Source organism: Balaenoptera ricei, chromosome 14 (assembly GCF_028023285.1).
Source record: "Balaenoptera ricei isolate mBalRic1 chromosome 14, mBalRic1.hap2, whole genome shotgun sequence".
Taxonomy (NCBI): Eukaryota; Metazoa; Chordata; class Mammalia; order Artiodactyla; family Balaenopteridae; genus Balaenoptera; species Balaenoptera ricei.
In genome coordinates this window covers 31,788,971-31,808,689 of record NC_082652.1, presented here as the reverse complement: position 1 = coordinate 31,808,689, position 19,719 = coordinate 31,788,971, and the positions used below count along the sequence as shown (strand labels likewise).

The 19,719-nt window shown below is 43.2% G+C and overlaps 1 protein-coding gene across 4 annotated transcripts in view; it reads left to right on the top strand.

Moving 5' to 3' along the window:
• PTPRM (protein tyrosine phosphatase receptor type M) overlaps positions 1–19,719 on the top strand; it is a 747,478-nt gene that overhangs the window by 509,473 nt on the left and 218,286 nt on the right. For all 4 annotated transcript variants that reach the window (XM_059894848.1, XM_059894849.1, XM_059894847.1 and 1 more), the window contains exon 14: positions 3,902–4,034. In XM_059894848.1, coding sequence (XP_059750831.1) covers positions 3,902–4,034 — 133 coding nt within the window. The remainder of the gene's footprint in view (positions 1–3,901; positions 4,035–19,719) is intronic.

The following is a 19,719-nucleotide window of genomic DNA, read 5'->3' as shown; positions in this document are numbered from 1 at the left end:
TAAGCCAGGTCACATCCCTCCTCCACTCTGAATCCCCCCGTGGCTCCCATCTCGTGCAGAGGAAAAGCAAAGTCCTTTCAGATTCTCTTGAGGTGCCCCCAAGTCTGTCATTGTGCCCCCCACTTTCCCCGGCATATCCACTCCAGTCACACCTCAGTGTTTCACAGTCTCGTCTTGTAGCTTTAAACTTTTTCTTCCCGCTGTCCTCCCTGGGTGTCAGCATATCTCACACCCCTTCCTCTTTCTGGTCTCTGCTCACATGTTATTTCTCAGTAGTTCTTCTCTGATAGCCCATCTCAGAGCTCAGCAGCAGCCGCCCTGCCCTGCCATCCCCACCCCACACGGGTTCCTCTGTAGCACGAGCACCGATTGACAACCTGCACAGTATCGTTTACCTCTGGGTCTGTGTCCCACAGGAATCTAATTTCCACAAGGAGAGAGGCTTTTGTTTTACCCACGTGCTCACTGCTGTGTTTCTAGAACAGTGCACGGCACATCGTTGGATGTGCAATAAACTCTTGATGTATAAATGGAGAATATTACTGATTTCCCCCACAGTCAAGGGCAACCAGCCCTAGTCACCATCGTGCAGAGGTTCTGGGTAGCCACGCCCCCTCCCTTCCCTCTAGAAAGGCTCTCCGTTTGCTCAGGAGAGGAAGACGTGGCCCTGGGGCTCAGCCACTCCAGGCAGCGGTGATGCCTCCGTGTCCTTCTGGGCTGGTGTCCGTGGGTCTTCGGGGGAAATTTATGCAGCCTGTTCAGTGGCCAGAACTGGGCCCAGACCCTCGAGCCGGTGGCTGAGTACATCCAGTTCTCAGCCTGAGAGCTGCTGTTAGTGAATTTAACGTCCAACACTGGACCAAGACGGACTGTTTCCTGCCAGGTTAAAAACCAGCCAAACACTGCATTGGCTAATCGCTCCCTTTCTTTTGAGAGTTTTCACGTTAGACATTATATCTGAAACCTTAAATAATGCAGGTTCACTGGAATACCATCCTTTTTAAAAAAAAAAAAAACTTCTTTTGGTCATCGAAACAAAACAACACGCCCGGAGCTGTCACTGGGAGTCAGCAGCGTGGGCATCTGTGGAGATGATGTTCATTCTCCTTCCCACTGAAATATTTAGCTTATTTATCATTTTAATGAATACGTCCAAGCCTAGATAATGCCCACTGTGAAATGCATACATTTGAATTTATTCTCTTTAAAAGGAGCTACATGTGCAGTAACCTCTAAGCAGGATGCACAGTAGAAGAGAATAAAAGCACCTTTCCATGAAGAATTAGAATTTAGACCAAGAAAACAAGAATAAAAGTTTATACCATTAGAAACCCGGCAAGAAAATAACAAAACAGAGGGGGAAATATTATAACAACTCTTTTGCCAAGCAGTTTGTAAATTACACTCTTACGTTCACAGATTTGGGTAAAGGGGGAAAAAACCAAGCTATCAGTTGCAACCACATTCTCACGTTTTTTCAGTTGCTCCCCCATTTTGCACGATTGCTGCCATGGTTACCGTGCAACTGTGTCCCACAGAGGTTGAACATTTCATTTTCTTGACCTGCAACGTGAAACGAGTTAAAAGTAGGTGCTAAAGAAGGATGACCCTGACCTTCGCTGGCTGCATAACAATGTGCTCGCCTGCTTCCTGCAGGGAATGAGGGGCTGCAGGGCTGATCTCTTTCCCCGACCCAAGGATGGGCAGGGTCACTCCTCACTTCTCAGAGAGCTTAGGAAAAAGGCTAAAGCACAACGTAACTAGCCGTTTAGGTAACAGGAGCAAACGTGTGACCATCAACAGGACGCTCTTCTCTTATGGAGTGTTTTACAGTGTATGAGTTGAATCCTTGTAATTTTTTAAATTTAAATTTTTAAGCCAAATCCAGTTTTTCTAAATAGTTTCTTCCCCAAGTGTTGTATTTACTGGAATAACTTAGTTACAAAAAACTTAGAGAATCATTTATTTAGAAAATGTATCTGGAGAACTTGCATTCTATCCCTAGTGAGATAAATGGAATGGTCCCCAATATGCCAGCATTTGGAAGAATAAAACCAATTAGATTTTATTTTTTTAAGTTAAGTTTTCAAATTGGGTAAAAAAAAAAATCAAAATTGAAAACCATTGGACTTTTTGTCAGTTTTGTGAATTTGAAATATGTTATTTTTACAAGAATGGCTTTTTTCACCTTTTATTCATCTTTTAAAACATGCACAATGTTTAAATTTTTCTTAGCAGTTTATTCAAAGTAACAATATCCTCCAAATCTACCACTTGGCTGTATGTTCCAGTGGCCTAGTGGAGTGGTATACTTCAGATGTTATTAAAATAAAAAACAGTAAATATTTTCAAGGTTCATTTGGACAGCTGTTTGAGGGATATTCTTTCAAACAAAATAGCAGGACTTCCTCCTGAAGTGGTCAGAAATAAAAATGGCCTGTAAAGAGTCATTATATCCGGAAGGGTTTGTAATTAATAAGGTGTGATTTTTCACATCACCACTGCTCTCCTTGCAACCGTCGCTTTGATTGGAAAGTACCCGTCGGGTGGAAACTCAGGTGATCGTGGCCCTCCGTCTCCTGCCTTGTGTTTCTCCCCTGATCTTGACCAGCTCCGTCTGTCTGATGGCCACGGCCATGTTCAGGGTGCAGAGTCTCATATAAAATCTTAATATGAATAACTTTTGAAAGAAACATTTGTATGTTCCAGTGGAAACAGATGGAAAGTTGCAGCTTGACACCCTGTTTCTCTGTGATGACTCATCTTATACTAAGCCTTGCCTGGACTGCACAGGAGACAGTGATGGTTACGTTTGTCAAGAGTCAGATGAAGCATGAATGCAAAACCCAGTGGAAGAGTAGAAAGGCCTGGTACCATATAGTCAGTGTTGATTTCATTTTTACCAACAAAAGCAAGAAGAAAATTCTAACATGAGAAATTTGGACATAAAATTCCTCCCTTCCCAATGACCTGTCTCCCTAGGGAGGGGACGTGATGGCTCAGATGCCAAGGACTGTCGTGTTCTGATTAAAAAGGGAGAAGCCCTTCCAAAGTGGATTCTGTTTAGTGAATTGAACATTACAGTCCTAATATTTTTCATCCTGAACTCATTTAGCAGAGGAAATGGATATTTCATCAGACACAGATTTGACATTCCATCACATTATACTGTAAACAGGACAGATAGTGTTTTGAAAATGGGAAAGCAGGAGAGCTAAGACAGTGGCCAATGGAAGGCCCTGGTTATCTCATTTAAACAGATACAAAATGTGGGTGCCAGTAGTGTGATCATCGGCTGCTTCCCACTTTGTGAATAAATTGCTTAGAAGGAGTCTTTTGCCTACCAGATGTGACCTAGATTTAGATTTTCAAAGGCAGGGGGGAAAAGAATCTCTATTGTGTTAAAAAACAATTGCTGGTAAAATGCACAGTAAGTGAGCTTATCTCTCTTCTCCAGGTGTTTGGGCTAATATTGTTATGGAATTACTGCTTCATTTATGAAAAATAATTGGGGGAAATGTTCCAGCAAATCAACTTTGGATAAAGGCTGAGGATGTCTATTGTGTTGTTAGCAAGTTTCTAAAAGGCAGAAAGATCAGGGAGCCCATAGAGATAATAAAAATATTTTAAAAACTGTGTTTGAGAAGAGTCTCTTATAAAAGGGTCAGGTGTGGGTGTGCTTTCCAACTTGCGTTGGGATTTAGTGAAATATGGAAGAACAATGCGAACAATTACATTCCTTTCAGCGCCTGTGAAAGCCGTTGAAAAAAATCAAAGCTCGTCTGTCTGCTAGCTCTGATAAGTCTTATGACTCTGTTAAATGCAGCAAAATTTTAAAAAGCTAACATTTTTATTCTCCCTTACCCACCGTGTCTTCTTTCTCGTTTCCTCTCCCCTTCAGGAGCTGCCACTCCAAAACCAGTCCCAGAACCCGAGAAACAAACAGACCACACAGTCAAGATCGCAGGAGTCATCGCTGGCATCTTGCTGTTCGTGATTATATTTCTTGGAGTCGTGTTGGTCATGAAGAAAAGGTGAGCTCCTGGCCGTTGCCACCCATATGCTCCTGGCCCGCTGTTTGCCGAGAGGCTTCTTGTGTGTGAAAATATTCAGTTACTCATTTGGCTTTGATGACCAAGATACATCTGTGGCTCTGGTTGTTCCTATTTTGCATCATAAAGCAGTCAAGGTTATGGGACAAAATTTAGAGTACGTGGCTATGATTTTGTGTAAATATGCAGTTTCTCACGCCGGGTCAACATAAGGATCATGTGTCTTCCCACGAGTTGGTACATAAAACTTGGCAGAATCAGTAAAATCATTTATTCACCAGGAAATGTTTAGTATTTACTACCAACAGACTAGGTCTTGAGGATATGAGAAAAAAGACTTTTCCTTCTCATAATCTTGAAGATTATGGCGATGACAGAATTTATTGGGCCCATGTTATGTGCAGGCACCATGTTAATATCCCATGAGAAAGGGACTCTCAGAAAGCAGCTGGACAGCAACGCAGGGCATGGACACATAAGAATGGTAGCATGTTGGATGTTATGATGCCCTGTTTGGCCAGGGGTGGTCAGAGGAGGAGAAAAACAGATAAATAAGCAATCTTCACCTCTAATATGTGAAAAATAGGCAGTGTCTTTTGTCTTGTGGAAATGAGCGAAAACTTGCTTAATAATACAATGTTCAGTTTATATAGGAATGATCAACATAAAATATAGACAGCAAGAAGTGAAAAGACAGATTGTCCCTTTTTTTAAAAATTAAATAATTTATTTATTTATTTATTTTTTAACTTTATTTATGGCTGTGTTGGGTCTTCGTTTCTGTGCGAGGGCTTTCTCTAGTTGCGGCAAGTGGGGGCCACTCTTCATCGTGGTGCGCGGGCCTCTCATTATCGCGGCCTCTCTTGTTGCGGAGCACAGGCTCCAGACGCGCAGGCTCCAGACGCGCAGGCTCAGTAATTGTGGCTCACGGGCCTAGTTGCTCCGCGGCATGTGGGATCTTCCCAGACCAGGGCTCGAACCCGTGTCCCCTGCATTGGCAAGCAGATTCTCAACCACTGTGCCACCAGGGAAGCCCCAGATTGTCCCTTTTTTATGTAGTTTAAAAACAATTATAAACAACAGGGTCCTATGTCTAACACAGGGAACTGTATTCAGTATCCTATGATAAACCATAATGGAAAAGAATATGAGAAAGAATATGTATATATATGTATAATTGAATCACTGTGCTGTACACCTGAAACTAACACAACATTGTACATCAACTAGACTTCAAGTTAAAGAAAAGATTTTTTAAAATTATGGAGTGTGAGTAAGGTTACGGATGATAGGAGGTGAGGACAGAGGGGTCGGCAAAACCAGGTCTTGGAAGTCTTGTCTGGTCATCTAAGGAGCTGGACCTGGTCGCAAAATCCACTGGTGGCATTTAAGCAGGTAGTAATGTGATGTGCTTTTGCTCTTAGAAAGATCACTCTGATGTTAGGGTTGAGGCCAGCAAGGAGAGAAAAAGGCTGGAGTTAGGAAGACCAGCAACTTCAGAAACATAAGGAGGTATGTTGTAGTAGCCGTTTGGAGGCCGATCTGAGGGAGATGGAGCAAAATAGAAAGAACCTCATTGCTGCCGTGGCAGTTGGTGGGGGTATCGCCACTCCCCAAATGTGGAATGTGTAGGAGGTGGGACATGTGGGGCGTGAAGACGGGGAGCTCAGCTCTGCACTTTCTAAGTTTATTCTTCCTGTAATGTGGAGTAGACATGACCACTGAGCAGTCAGATATGCTGGTTTGGACCAGGAAGAGTACTTTCCACAGTCAGAGTCATCCATCCACGTACGTCCAGCTGAAGCTGGGGCTGGGACAAGGGCACTTAGAGCTACTGTCGAGTCAGAAGGAGGTCAGGGATGAAGGTAAACCCTTGGGTCACAGCGATATTTAAGGGGGGAGTTAATATCCAAATGTGTATACATACATATACATCTTTCCTTGCTTCTTCCTTCGTTTTCTGGTAACTGGTCTAGTTAGGCCTTAGGACAAACAGCTGCTCTGTCCCAGCTCATATGTGACTTATTGGTCCCCATCATTTCAGCTCCTCCTCCCCACTTGTCATCCATCCTCTCTTCCTTTCTCTTTGCTCACACATCGTTTAATTTCTCTCCATTTTTAAAATCTTTTTTCTTGTGTTGAGAACTTTCATGATCTACTCTCTTAGCAACTTTCAAATATACAGCACTATAGTGTGGTGTATATGTAGTGTTACTAGTATAGTGATATTAACTATAGACACTGAGCTGTACATCCCATCCCCAGGACTTGTTTATCTTATAACGGGAAGCCTCCTCCTCCTTTTTCATTTCTCGTTTCTCTAGCTTTCTTTTCTTTACCCTTCTCTGCTTCTCTAGCTGTCAGTCTCTTTATTTCTTTCTCCCTTCACATCTCTATCTTTTTTCTTCCTTCTTCTTCTCCGTCACCTCTCATAAACTTTTTCCTGGATGTGCTTTTTCTCTCCCCACCTCGGTGTTTATGTGGAAAGCTTAGCTTTAGTACCAGTGGTTGGTACTTTTTTTTTTTTTTTAATATGATCCAGTATAAATTCTAAGCATCACTAGGCCCTTGTACGCCTGGATATTCAAACTAAACATTTTGGAGAGTTGATTTTTAGTTGTGGGAATTTGTTGGATTTTTGTGTCATCTGGCAAGTTCTCTGTGAGGAATAGCCTGAAACTACAAATCCAGTTGCCCTCGTGACCTTAGCTAAATGTTAATTCATCCTCCAAGGGTCTGTTTCTGCAGGAGTAATTCATTATTCTACCTTGGACTCTCAGGCAGTCATGGAGGTTGTGTTATAAATTATGCATTTGAAGAAATTGCCTATGGTAACATATGGCCTTGATACAACTTTAGACTAAATTCCAGTGACTCATATCAAATTTACATGATTATTTACTAGATAATAACCTTAACAGGGTTATTTTCACAGCATGTGCCACTTGTGTATTTGCTTTTTCTGAAATATAGAATATGCTCCCTTGTAAGGCAAATTTGCCAATATACTATGCCTCTAAGTACAAAACTTGTAAGATTTTGACCTGAAGAGTCATGTGGTCCAAACTGTCGTATTTAATAGAAATTCTAAAAACTTCTAACTGTTCAGGGTTTTCTCCCAAAATTTGAGTCTAAATTTTAAAAGTTGTATTTTTAAACAGAACCGTTAAAATATGATAGTAATCGTGAATAAGTGGCTGGAGAGTTATTGATACATAACAAGCTACAGTGTTTGGTTAGCAACAGGGAGTTTAGATTTGGAATTCCTAGACCTGTGTTTTAACTAATTTTGCGATTCTGACCTTCTCCGGGCCTTAGTTCCTTCATCTTTAAGTTGAGCAAATTGCACTCCCCGATCTCTGAAGTCCCCCCAAACTCTCCGGTTTTCTGTTACGCGGCAGCCACTGGTGACACGACTACGCAGTTGCTGTCCTGCAAGTGCAGTGGGGGCTCCTTACTCTGTCTCATGCTGTAAACATACACAGTTGCTTCTCCAAAGCTCGCTTTGTGCAGCAGATTCAGGTCTCCGCGTGTTGGCCGGTGAGGGGTTCATCTTTTAGCCACGTGTTTACCATTGTCACACAGGAGGCACTCAGTTCAAAGGCGAGCAGTGGGGAGATGTAATGAGAGAAGGAGGGTGAACAGGAAAGAGCTGGCTTTCAGTGTAGTGCTAGTCGTGTTTGCTTGTTCGAGCCTGTGCTAATCAAACTTGCAGGCCCACTCCTGCCCGGGCTAGACTCTGGGTCGCCAATGCGAGCACATGCCATTGGTCATAAGGACATCCTGGGCCCAAGAGAAAGTGTGTGTGAAGCAAATGCATCCGTAGTTCTGGAATTACAATTGGAAGTCTGTCCTGCCGGGGAAAAGTCAGTAGTGACCATCTGGGTGGGTCAGCGTGCCAAGCCACGTGGGCCTGAGCTCTTTGGAGGAGGGACAGCAAATTTCACCAGGAGACATTGCCAGTTATTAGCTTAACTAAGATCGTGTGGGCTTCTGAAGGCTCAGCCTTCTCTAAAAATTAGTTGCTGGAATAGAACCTGTAAAATCTGTTCAACTCATACTAACTCATGGAATCCTTTCACACCTAGGCCATAATGACTGAAAACTGAGATGACCTTCAGTTTTATTTGGCTATAATGTTTTACAAACCTATCACAAATTAGACTAGTTGTTACCTGTTTGTGAATATTAATACATTTGAGCCTTGCCTAGACTAATACAATACAAAACCTGCTTTTCCTTAAAACATTTTACAAAACCTTTCCATGTATTTGTATCTTATTCTTTAAGAAAGCAATTTCTTATTACTTTCCCCTTCCCAGAAGTATGTGTTCTTCTGAGGGTGCAGTGTTTTGACGCAGCAAATGTTAAGAAAGGGTGTTGAGATGAATAGCTATGAAATAAAACTTTCATGCAGAGTCACGTGACAACACACTCTCAAAATTAATATAAAATAAGTTGAGTAGCAGATACTTAGTTTTTATCATTTTCATCCCTGTATAATTAAATTTATTTGTATAAATGAAAATGCCTGCATTTTCAACATTTTTCATAAGGAATAATTTATCTCAATAACATGTTTGACAGAATTTAGTATACAAGCACCATCTATTTTACCCTGATTAATTATATTTACTATTGTTTCTAAAATTGCTATAGATCTTTTAGAAATTTGAGAACATTTGTATCAATTACAGTAATATTTCTGTCTCGGTCATTCTGGTAAATAGAAATTACAGAAGTTGTGACTAAATGGAAATCATTAAAGAGATACACATTCTTGCTCAAAATAGCAGATGTTAGTTATTCTACTTCATGAACACCTGTTATAGGTAAATGTGACTATTTTCATCCTCCAGCACCATACCTCTATCTCCTTCCCGTAAAGCTTTTTAACAGATGTACATTTTGCAAAAGCAGCCTGTATCATTGAATATTTAACACCTTTCTATTATATTTTAAAAACACTGGAACTACCAAGATAAAAAAGTTCAAAAACATAGGAAGAGTATCTGAAAACATGAAACAAAAAAGATAAGGGAAAATGTCTGTTGAAAGCCCTCTTTTCAAAGAGACGCCTACAGCATGTGAGTGGAGGTAAGTCGACATTAACTGTTCCCCCACTAGAGTGGTTGACACTTGACATAGGAAAATTTTTTCCACTACAGTTAAGTGTGAGTTACATGTGAAAAATGTCTTAAGTCTGGATGCTTTATTTGAAGTCCTATTTCAAAATCACATTTTCTGAAAGCGCATTGAGAAAGTCACATCTAGACATGTCTTTGTGGTTATTTAGAATATGTGTACTTGATATGTAGCCGTGTAAATAATAATCAGATGCTGAGACTTTTCTACTCTAGCACATGCTTTTGGCATATGTGAAACAGGATACACGTGTTCACAAATAGGTCCGGAAATGCCCTCCTAATCAATCAATCAGCTAGTGTCCTTCAGTTTCCTAGATGATAATTGAGTGGGCTCCTTGTTCAGCGGTAAATTAAATTGACCTTTTTAAGGGCTCTTCTAACCTGGACTTCATATGGTTACTCTAATAGCTGCCATATTCTGACTATTTCTGGACTCAATCTAATGGTTTATTTAATTATGTTCTATTGGGGGCTCTCTGGGCCCTCTTTATAAAGAAGATTTTAAAAGGAAGGTGGGAAACATAGGCACCAGTTTTTTTAGTTTATAGGAGGAGAGTGTCAGAGAATGATAAGGGCAGCCAACAGGCTTTAGAATCTCACAGACCTGTGTTCACACCCCAGCTCCTACCTGATGGCAGCATAGATTTAGGGAAGTCACTTAACCTCTCTGAACTCAGTCTGCAAATGTGAAACGTGACGATAATGATGATGATGATGATAATGTGTACGGGGGAAGTCTGAAAATCAAGTACGGGCGTAGCTGGTGCTTGATAAATGGTAGCCCAGAAGTTCGGAAAGCTGTTCGAGGCCACGCGGGTATACGCGGCAGAGCCTGGGGTCAGTCCAGGGGTGTCTGAGTGTTACCACCCCACTGGTCACAGCAGTCAAGCTCAGAGGTGCCTCTCACTCTGTCAGCCTCAGCTGCTCTTGGGTAACCAGTAGCTGGAAACACCAAATAGTCGTCGGCTTGTTGCTGTCTACTCTTGCTGGAAGTCTACAGATATTTCAAAGTGCCAGCCTGTTTTAATCTCCTTTTTGAGCTATCATTGGAGAATAGCTACATGAAAGCGTTTTCCTCTTCCTCCTTTACAGAAGCGTTTTGTAAGTCCTTTCGAATACATGTGTTCCGTGGCATTCTTAGAGCCGGTGGTTTACTTCTGATAATTTGCAGCAGTGAGGATGCTGTGTCCTCGTCTGGTTTATTGAGTGAGAGAACTCTGTTGAGTTTTTGTTGTTGTTGTTGTTTTTTTAAACATCTTTATTGGAGTATAATTGCTTTACAATGGTGTGTTAGTTTCCGCTTTATAACAAAGCGAATCAGTTATACACATACATATGTCCCCATATCCCCTCCCTCTTGCATCTCCCTCCCTCCCAGCCTCCCTATCCCACCCCTCTAGGTGGTCACAAAGCACCGAGCTGATCTCCCTGTGCTATGCGGCTGCTTCCCAATAGTAAGCCTTCAGCAAGCGAGCTTCTCTCCTTCCTCCTCAGAGACAAACCCTAGATTCTGGGGGCTGTGGAGTGGGCAGCGGCCCCTCGAGACAGAGGCTGACACGGGCTCTGCTGAGCTGTGTGACCCTGGCACGTGGTTGGCTTTCCGTCCCCCAGCTTCCCCAGTAAAATGCCCCGAAGGCATCATAATAGGACTTTCCCATGAGTGTTAGGAGAAGGAAATGAGTTAGGACCATTACAGTGCTGGCCTCAGTGAATATTAACTACTTTGTCAGTACGCATGCTATGCTGCTTTGCCCGTGAGCTGTAGCTGAGGCTAGTCTCAGGTCCATTGCCCACCTTAAAGGCTTTGTTTCCACCCTCAGAGGCCGGCCGGGACCAGGAGCTGATACTCCTTTGGAGGGGGTCCGCCTCTCCGTGCGGAGTCCACGTGGAGAGCATGGGTCTTAGTTGTGAAGGTGGCCGGGAGCACAGCCACCAGGAGTAGGACAGGTCGCAGGCCCCGCAGCCTGAAGCCAGGCCTGGGCAGAGATGCTAGAGCTGAGAGCGTGGAGGAAACGCTCTTGGGCCAGACTGGCCCGGCGGTATTCCTTGTGCAGAGGCCCCTGCTCCATCGGAGGGTTTTACTCCCTACACAGAAGGAAGCTAAGTGCTGGGGCACCGACACCACCTCCCTCGCAGACTTCCCGCTAAGCCCCAAGTTCATCTGAGTAAGCATGGCCTTGGCACTCAGCGCAGATTCTTTGGGTACCCGAACCTGTCAGACCCAGACCCGGGCTGGGGCCGGTGGTCTGCCTCCCGGCTCAGAACAGAGGACAGCATCAGTCTTTCCCAGGTCCTTAAGAGCATCCTGCGTCTATAGGGACGCCCCGAGCCTGCTCTAGCACCTCTCAAGGGGTGTGGACCCTCCTGCCACGTGACCAGCCCTGAGCCTGCACACACTGAGCTGGGCTCTCTCCAGCCATCTCAGGGCGCAGCTGTCCTACTGATTCCTATTGGAGTGACCTGTAGCTTTCCAATACAGCTCGTTTGTATCCTGTATCCGTTAGCACAGCTTATTAAAACGTGTTCTTTCACTGTATCATCTCTCTGAAGTTCAAGTCTGACGGTACCTATAAGGGGTTCAGAAGGGGTTACATATTTACCACTGAGGTTGCTTGTTCTCCGTGGCTGCTATCCCCAGATGCTGTGTTGATGTCCCCAGCTCTGTCCCAGGCAGGCTCTTCATGTTGTAGAGGGCGTCTGTCTCATTCATGTTGACATGACCTCACGTTCTAGTTTGTAGGGTAGGAAATACCCAGGGCATGAAAACTGAGGATGTTTTACTTAGGGTGATTGTTTAAACCTGTCGTCTTGGTTGGTGAATCCGAGAATTCAAACTTAATAGTATCACTTGTTCAGTTCTTTCTAGTTTTGTATTAATGAGTAAAACAGTAATGAAAAATACTCAGACTATAGAAAATATATATATGTTAAAAAAAAAAAAGTAGGCCAATATCTAACCTGACTTCTTTGGGCAAAATTCATGGTCCCTCTTCTTCTAACATAAATCTAAATTTCTTTTTAACAAGGAAAGGAGTTATATCTGGAATCTTTAACTTAGGTTCATTTATAGAAAGTTACATAAAATTAATTTTCAAAGAAGATAAAGAGGAGCTACTGTGTTAGTAGAGGAATGCTATTTTCTTTTTCTTTTCCTTTTTTTTTTTTTGGCATATCTCAGCATTGTAAGATGTGATGCCGTGTTAAATAATATATTGACTAATAGGAAAGGCATGTTTTTGCCCAGTGTCCTCACAGACTGTGCCTTTCAAAGGGCATAATGCTTCACTGGAAGGAGTTTTTGTTCTTATTTTCATGTATACTGTTTTCCTCTTGGCACTGCTGTGGTGGAACTAAAGTCAAGCTATTTTTATGGGTTTTACAGCAACAAGTAAAAATTGACTCATTTATTAAATCCAACATCCTTCTATTTGTTTGTAAAAACAACACAAAACCAAAAATTGGCCAAAATGTAGCCCAGGTTATCCTATCTACGAATGGCCTATTTTCTCTCTCCTGCACATGCAGGCACGAACACAGCTTTCTAAAGTTAGTTATGTTCCTGAGATGACTCGGAGCACCAGTAGCCCGATAGCAGAATTCCAGGGTGGACCTGGGATGTGATGCTTCCCTGACTCACCTCATCACAGCGCTTAGGCTGCACCTTCCATGCATTTAGCCTCCTGAATTATTCGGGTACCATCTGCCTCTTCTGTTAGATTCTAGCATGTTACAGGCTGTGATGTGATCCTATCTAATTCTCTCTGACACCCGAACACAGTCTTTGCCCCTAGTAGACATGGAGTATATTTAGTAATTAAAGACAAAAAGCACTCCTTTCATGCAAGCCCTTCAGTGCCACCCTGGACTTTGAATCGCTTTGGCTTTTTATTATTAGGGATATATAAGTTTTATAATATAAGATGCTTTATTAATTTTTCTGTACTGTAGGTTTTCTGGTGGACAGATTCCCTCTTTTGAATAGTATGATTTTTAAAGGTCTGAATAACAATTATTTACGTTTTTTATTTGATATATTAAAATCATTTAAATGAATAGGAATATATTTAAATTCAGATCTGGCTTAATTAAGAAAAAGAAAAATGGGCTCATATCTATCATTTACTTAAATTATCACTTATTTCCAAACCACCTTTGAAACATTTTTTATAATAGTGTACTGCCTTGCATATTTTTCACAAGCAACATCAATCGAGATAGAAATTATTATATTCAAAAAAAGAATAAGAGCCTCAGGATGAGGTTTTATCTACACAATGAGCATGTGCCCTAAATAAATTAAAATATCCAGTTCTTCAGGTCTTCATTTCAGTGGGTTCACAATGGAAATGCTCAGACTTACGTCTTGGTAATTCATGCGGATCTTCTCATCGCCAGCCCTTCATCTGCTAATAGCACTCCCACTGCGTCCTTGCACAGCATTGTTCCTCCAAGTGTGCTTGATGAGAATTTATGGTAAACATTGGCTCACTGGCCTTATGTCAGAAGGAAAACATTAATAGAAACAAAATCAGGAAAAAGCCATTTCCTGAACAGCTTAATGTAAGTGTGGAGTTATCCGGAGCTATCAAAATGTCCTTCATCCCTTTCCCTGATTTAGCTAAAAGCCTGGGTTGTGGGTTTGGAGTCAGAAGTCAGTTGTGGAAGAATTGGCCGCTCTGCAAAGCAAATTGCTGCCTAATTCCTAGGAATGGTTCTTACCTTTACTGAAAGGGAAGGAGGAAAATCTCAGAAATACATTAAGATGGTGGGAACAAAGTGGGACATAGCATTAACTGAAACTCTTCACTCGGTGGCTGTCATCTGGGAGTGGTATTGTCCCCTTAGGGGACACTGGACATGAATGAGGGTGTCTGCATGGAGAATGGCTTAATTGTATACATCTGTCGGCTGTATAGTTTCATAGTTACAATTGCCAAGGTTTTTCTTTTATAATTTATCCAGGTAGGGTTGACTCAGAGTTCTGGTCTTAAAGTCACAGGAGGTCTAGATTAAGGTCTCAATCAGAACTGCCTACAAGGAGGCCCAGGAGGGCTGACCCGGGGTGGGGGGCCTGGTGAAGAGTGTGTCTGGAGAAGGTTGGGCTGCTCAGGCCCATTAGGTGTGCCACTATGTCACAGATATTACTGTCCCCTCCCACCCCTGGGGAAGTGAGAAATCTTGATTTCTTTTGTTAAATCTTCTGAATTTTTTTCACACTGGCAACTAACCATTTTTTAATGCTGTGTTGGCCAGGTAAAATGGGTATCCAGTTGCCAATTGGTGATTCCTAATTCTATTTTAAGATAAACCAAGCAGGAGACATGAAAATAACCCCATTTTAAAATTCACTTACACGTTTCTGGCTGTAGATAATGCTTATGCCAGAAAAAGACAATAGACTCTTTCCTTGCCCACATCTTCAGTACCTGAGATGCCGTCAAATCGAATAAATGGTTCCTACTTGGAAATACAAGAAATTTAAGCTTCATTTATCTTGTCCGTGATGCCGACAGGTGGTTTGGATTATGTGCCTCCAGTTTATGACAAGAGCCCATCCCATCTTTCCTCACTTAGAATTGCTGTTGACTTCTGTATCGCTCTGTAATCCAGGTTGGGAAACTTTGGAATCTAGAGGAGCCTCAGATTGTAACATCTGTTAGAGCGCTTTCACTCAGAAGATTAACATTAAATTTCTTAAATTCTATTTCTATTCTAATCATCTTCCTGGTCTTTCAGAACAGTTTCCCTAGCATGAGAGGGCCCTAGGCTGCCCCTGAAGTTGAATTTGGCCTCTGTACCCAACACCAAATTAAATCTTGGAGACAGAGTTTTGGGTGAAGTAGAAAAGAAAAGCTTTATTGCTTTGCCAGGCAAAGGGGGCCACAGCAGGCTAGTGCCCTCAAAACTGTGTGTCCCGGCTTGGAGGGGTAGTGAGGAGTTTTATAGTAATGGTTCAAAGAGGGCGTGCTCAGCTCATGGACATGCTCCTGATTGGTTAGTGGGGAGACAGGAGTCAGCATCATCAACCTTCTGGTTCCAACCGGTCTGGGGTCTAGTGCTTGTGGACAGTACACCGTTAACTTCTCCCACCTGGTGGGGGTTCCAGTATCTGCAAAACAGCTCGGAGATATTGTGTATCCCTTGCTGGAAGCAGGACCCTGCCCCAAGGCTGCACTGTTGTTTCCTGACTGCTCCTCCCTTGTCTCTGCATCCCCTCCCTTCCCTGATTAGCACCTGTTTGAACTGCCCCTCGGAACTCAAGGAAGGTCATGGGGGCTGAATAAAGCCTATTTCCTGTAATCAAGAAATGGGGGACACAGAAAGGCTTTTGTGCCCAGGAGCTCCACAGGGTCCTGTTCGGTTTCACCCCTGACCATGCTTATCATGGTGGATGGGGTCTCGGGAGGGAAGCCGGCCCCCATCAGCCAGGCCCTCCTTCCTAAGGCAGCCTCCTGATGGACTGTGCCCAGCTGACCAAGTCAGAGCCCGGGGTGCTATGGGTTCTCCCGCTGCATAGCCCAGCCGAGGTAAGAGAGCCAGAAAACCTGGGGATCCTGTGAGAACAGGCTCCCTGCTAGCACCGTGGCTGTTGATTTCGTTATGCTGGGTTTGAGAAGCAGTAGGACTTAGGTATCTGCCATCATCTGAGAATAAAACGGTAGTGTATTTCCCTGTGTACCCTTTACCTCCCACCCCAATACACATACATCTTTACGGCCTGTCTTTAAGAAGGAGAATCCAAATTTAAATAATCTCCGGTGCCCTGAAGTTTTGGAGCTGCGCCGGTGTCCAATCCAAGACCCCACTTGGTCTTGACATCAGACTGCAGTTATGAGACTCTTCTGCTGATTTTGGCTGCGGCGAATCCTGGAGCCTTCACAGCACATCCAGAGACCTGACCCCGCAGCCCCGCCCCCTCTGCTCAGCGGGCATCTAGCACTTTCCGAGGAGCCCCCAGGAGCCTCAGAGCCACTCCACGGCCGTGCCACACTCACTCTGGGGCCAGGAACACCCACTTGCATTCCCTGGCAGGAAATTGCTCGATGCCTGAGCTCTACGGCCTTCACTTCCAGAGCAATTTAATTTCCTACTGCCCTAATTGCTGTGCTGGTGCCTGGACTTAAATGGCCCATCCATTTGGATCTCCAAACAGCCTCTGACTCACCCAGAAACTCCTCCCTAAGTTCTAAAATGGCGATTTTTTTAACCTGGAACTTTGGGGTGCCAGCCTGATTCTGTAAACCTTGCGTAACTCTAGATCAAGTCTGGTTTATTGAACGCCCCTCACGTGGTGACATGCCCATCATTGTGGCAGTGTGAGGTCCAGGCTCTGTCTGTCACCCCATCCTGAGCCCCTGCCATCCACGGCTGATACCCAGGTTGGTAGTGGTAAGTCGCCAGGGAAGCCTTCCAAGCACAGAGCTGCTGACAGTATTTTAACGAAGGAAAGCAACATGAATAAATGGTTCATTCTTATTCTGCATACATTTTTACTTTTATGATCTACACTGATACAAAGAACAACAATGACAACAAAATTTAACTGAAGTTGTAAGTAGCAGAGTCAGAATGATGATTCACTATATGAACGGAAAAACCGACTCTAGGAAGAATGTGGTTGATTAATGAGCTTTGTTAACAAGTTCACAGTTTCAAAGGTCAAAATTATAGACCTGATGACGTACAGCGCAACACTCTTCACTGATGTTCAGGTCCTTTTCCTAACACAGAGCGTCAGAGGGCATCACCAACAATTATTTTAATACCGTGTGTTCTATGACTTATAAAATTTTGGATTCTTAAAATATCTTTTAATTACTATCCTGACCAGTGCATTAGCCTCAGCGTTTTTTAGTTTAAACTGAGGGCACTCAGCAATCATTTCTCTTTCACTGTGACACTACTAATTTTAATGACAGTATGTGAAGAACCTACAACAATTAAGCTGGAGCTCTGAACAAATAACAAATCCTGTTAAGCTAAGGAAAAGGAAATAGCCATAATGACAGATCCATAAGCTAAGAGTGAAACTAAGTAGGATATAGAAAGACAAATTAAAGTAGATTTTTGGATTCTAAATTATTGTTGATTATGATAGCTTGAGGGGCTCCCTGGAAGAGAATGGATTAGCCCACAAGTCTCTCCCAAGTTAATTTCGTGATTTGGCAGAACACAACCTATGAAACTTATTTCTCTAGCCACATGCAATCCCTTTTTAAGTATGCATGAAATGAGAAGCATACTGAACCGGGACCCAGAGATGCAGCTCTACTGTTTTTATTGACAAAAATGTCTTTCTACGTATATACCACAAAGAATTGAAAGCAGGGACTTGAACAGGTATTTATACACCCACATTCATGGCAGCGTTATTCACGATAACCAAAAGGTGGAAACAATCCAAATGTCCGTCAACAGATGAATGGACAAACAAAATCTGGTGTGTCCATACAATGGAATAGTATTCGGCCTTAAAAAAGGAAGGACATTCTGGCACCTGCTACAACACGGATAAACCTTGAGGCCATTTTGCTAAGTGAAGTAAGCCAGACACAAAATCACAAGTATTATATGATTCTACTTATGTGTGGTACCTAGGGTAGTCAAATTCATAGATACACAAGTAAAATAATGGTGAGCAGGAACTGGGGAGAGGAAAGAATGAGGATAGTGTATAATGGGTGCAAGTGTTTCAGTTTAGGAAGATGAAAAAGTTCTAGAAATGGATGGTGGTGACGGTTGCCCACAATGTGAATGTACTTGTTGATGAAAATTTAATTAACTTATCAAGTTAAGAAGAAAAAAGGAAATTTTATTTGAGCCAAACTGAGGATTATAACCCAGGAAGCAGATTCTCAGAAAGCTCTGAGAACAACATAAAGTTCACCAAGGATACATAGTCCAGGTAGGCACATACAAAGTGAGCAGCAAGTCACCATGACCCCCTACGGAGCTGGGAAAGCACACAGTTCTTTTAAGTTACATTTGCTAGCGTCAGAAGAAAGAAAAGAAAATTGATATTTACTGTTGAGCAGGTCTTCCCATCTTTGAGGAGCTCTGATTAATGTGTATGACAGATGCACATTGCACATTAGGGAGGGAGAAGGCGCAAACAAACACAGAGAGAGAATTTTATGTTTAATTTTTTCTTGGCTTGCCTTAAAATATAAATTTTATTTCATCATACTTAATGCCACTGAGCTCTACACTTAAAAATGGTTGTTAGTAAATTCTGTGTTATGTATATTTCACCACAATTTTTTTAATGGTTTAATATTGGTAGACAAAGGAGGTTTAGACAGGTTTTGAAGTACTGCCCTCACCATTCTAACCAGCAGTCAGCCTCAGAGCATTAGGCCAGCCTTGGTATGGGGGGCTGGGTGTATGATGGAGCGTCTGCCTTTTGAACTCTCAGGCCTGGGCTGCTGGGAGGGTTGCTTTGCCGAGCTCACAGCAGGAGAAAACTGATGCAATTGTGCGTGTTTACCTGGGGTTAGGAAAGCCCCAGAAAGACACCCAGCCACATTCAGAGCACGCAGCCTGGAGTATTCCTGCATCGTTACTGACAACGGTGAAAGCAAGGAAACCAAATTGCCTCCGAAAAGCACCTCCTGAATTGTCACCTTAATACCCCCCAAAGCCAAGCAGGCTGGCCATCAACCTGGAACCAGCCGGAACACATGTGCCCAGATTCCTGGGGAGGCACAGGGTATGTCAGTCATAAGTGAAGAAAACAATGCGCCCTGTGCCTTATTTTAAGCCACCGGAGAGTGGAATGTGGGTAGTGCTGGCGGAGGCTCTCAACAGCTGTCAGTTTGTTATTTTCTTTACTAGTAACAGCGACTCTGCACAGATCACCTACAGACAGAATATGAGTGTGTCTAGCATTCTAGAAGCTCACAGCACTTCAGATCCAATCCACATCACTCCCTAGTGCAGGCCTCAGAAGTTGTGCAGTTTCAGCCTTACGGCTTTGATTAAAAAACAGAAAACAAAGAGAAACTAAATCCAGGATGTAAATCCCGTACGTGCTGCCTAGAATGTAGGGCTGGGGCTCCTCTCTTTCCATGGGTGGGTCCTGAGTCGGTCTCTGGTTTGCCTGTTTCTAAGCAGACTTGCTGCCTCTGAGTTGACTGGAAGCCCTCTGAGGGCAGGATCGCTGAGTGACTGAATAGACAGCAGGTCCTGCCAACGTGACCCCTGGGCACTCTTCCTACCGCATGCCCCCGTGCCCCCTGCCAGCTCCTCACAGAGGCGTAGCTGACTCCAGACCACCTGCTTCCAGTCATGACCAGGCAAGGAACAAGTCCTGTTCTTGCTCGCCATGCTCCTCTTCCTGCAAAACCCTTTCCCTGAACTGCAGCCTCCCTTTTGTGACTGGAGTCACGTGAAGACAGCGGTACCCCCAGAATGGAATTCTGCATGACTACCCTGCCTTGGGGCACCACATTTTTGTATATATTTATGTATGTCATCTGTAGGAAACTTCTTACAGGGCCCGTCCTTCCTTCAAACAAGTT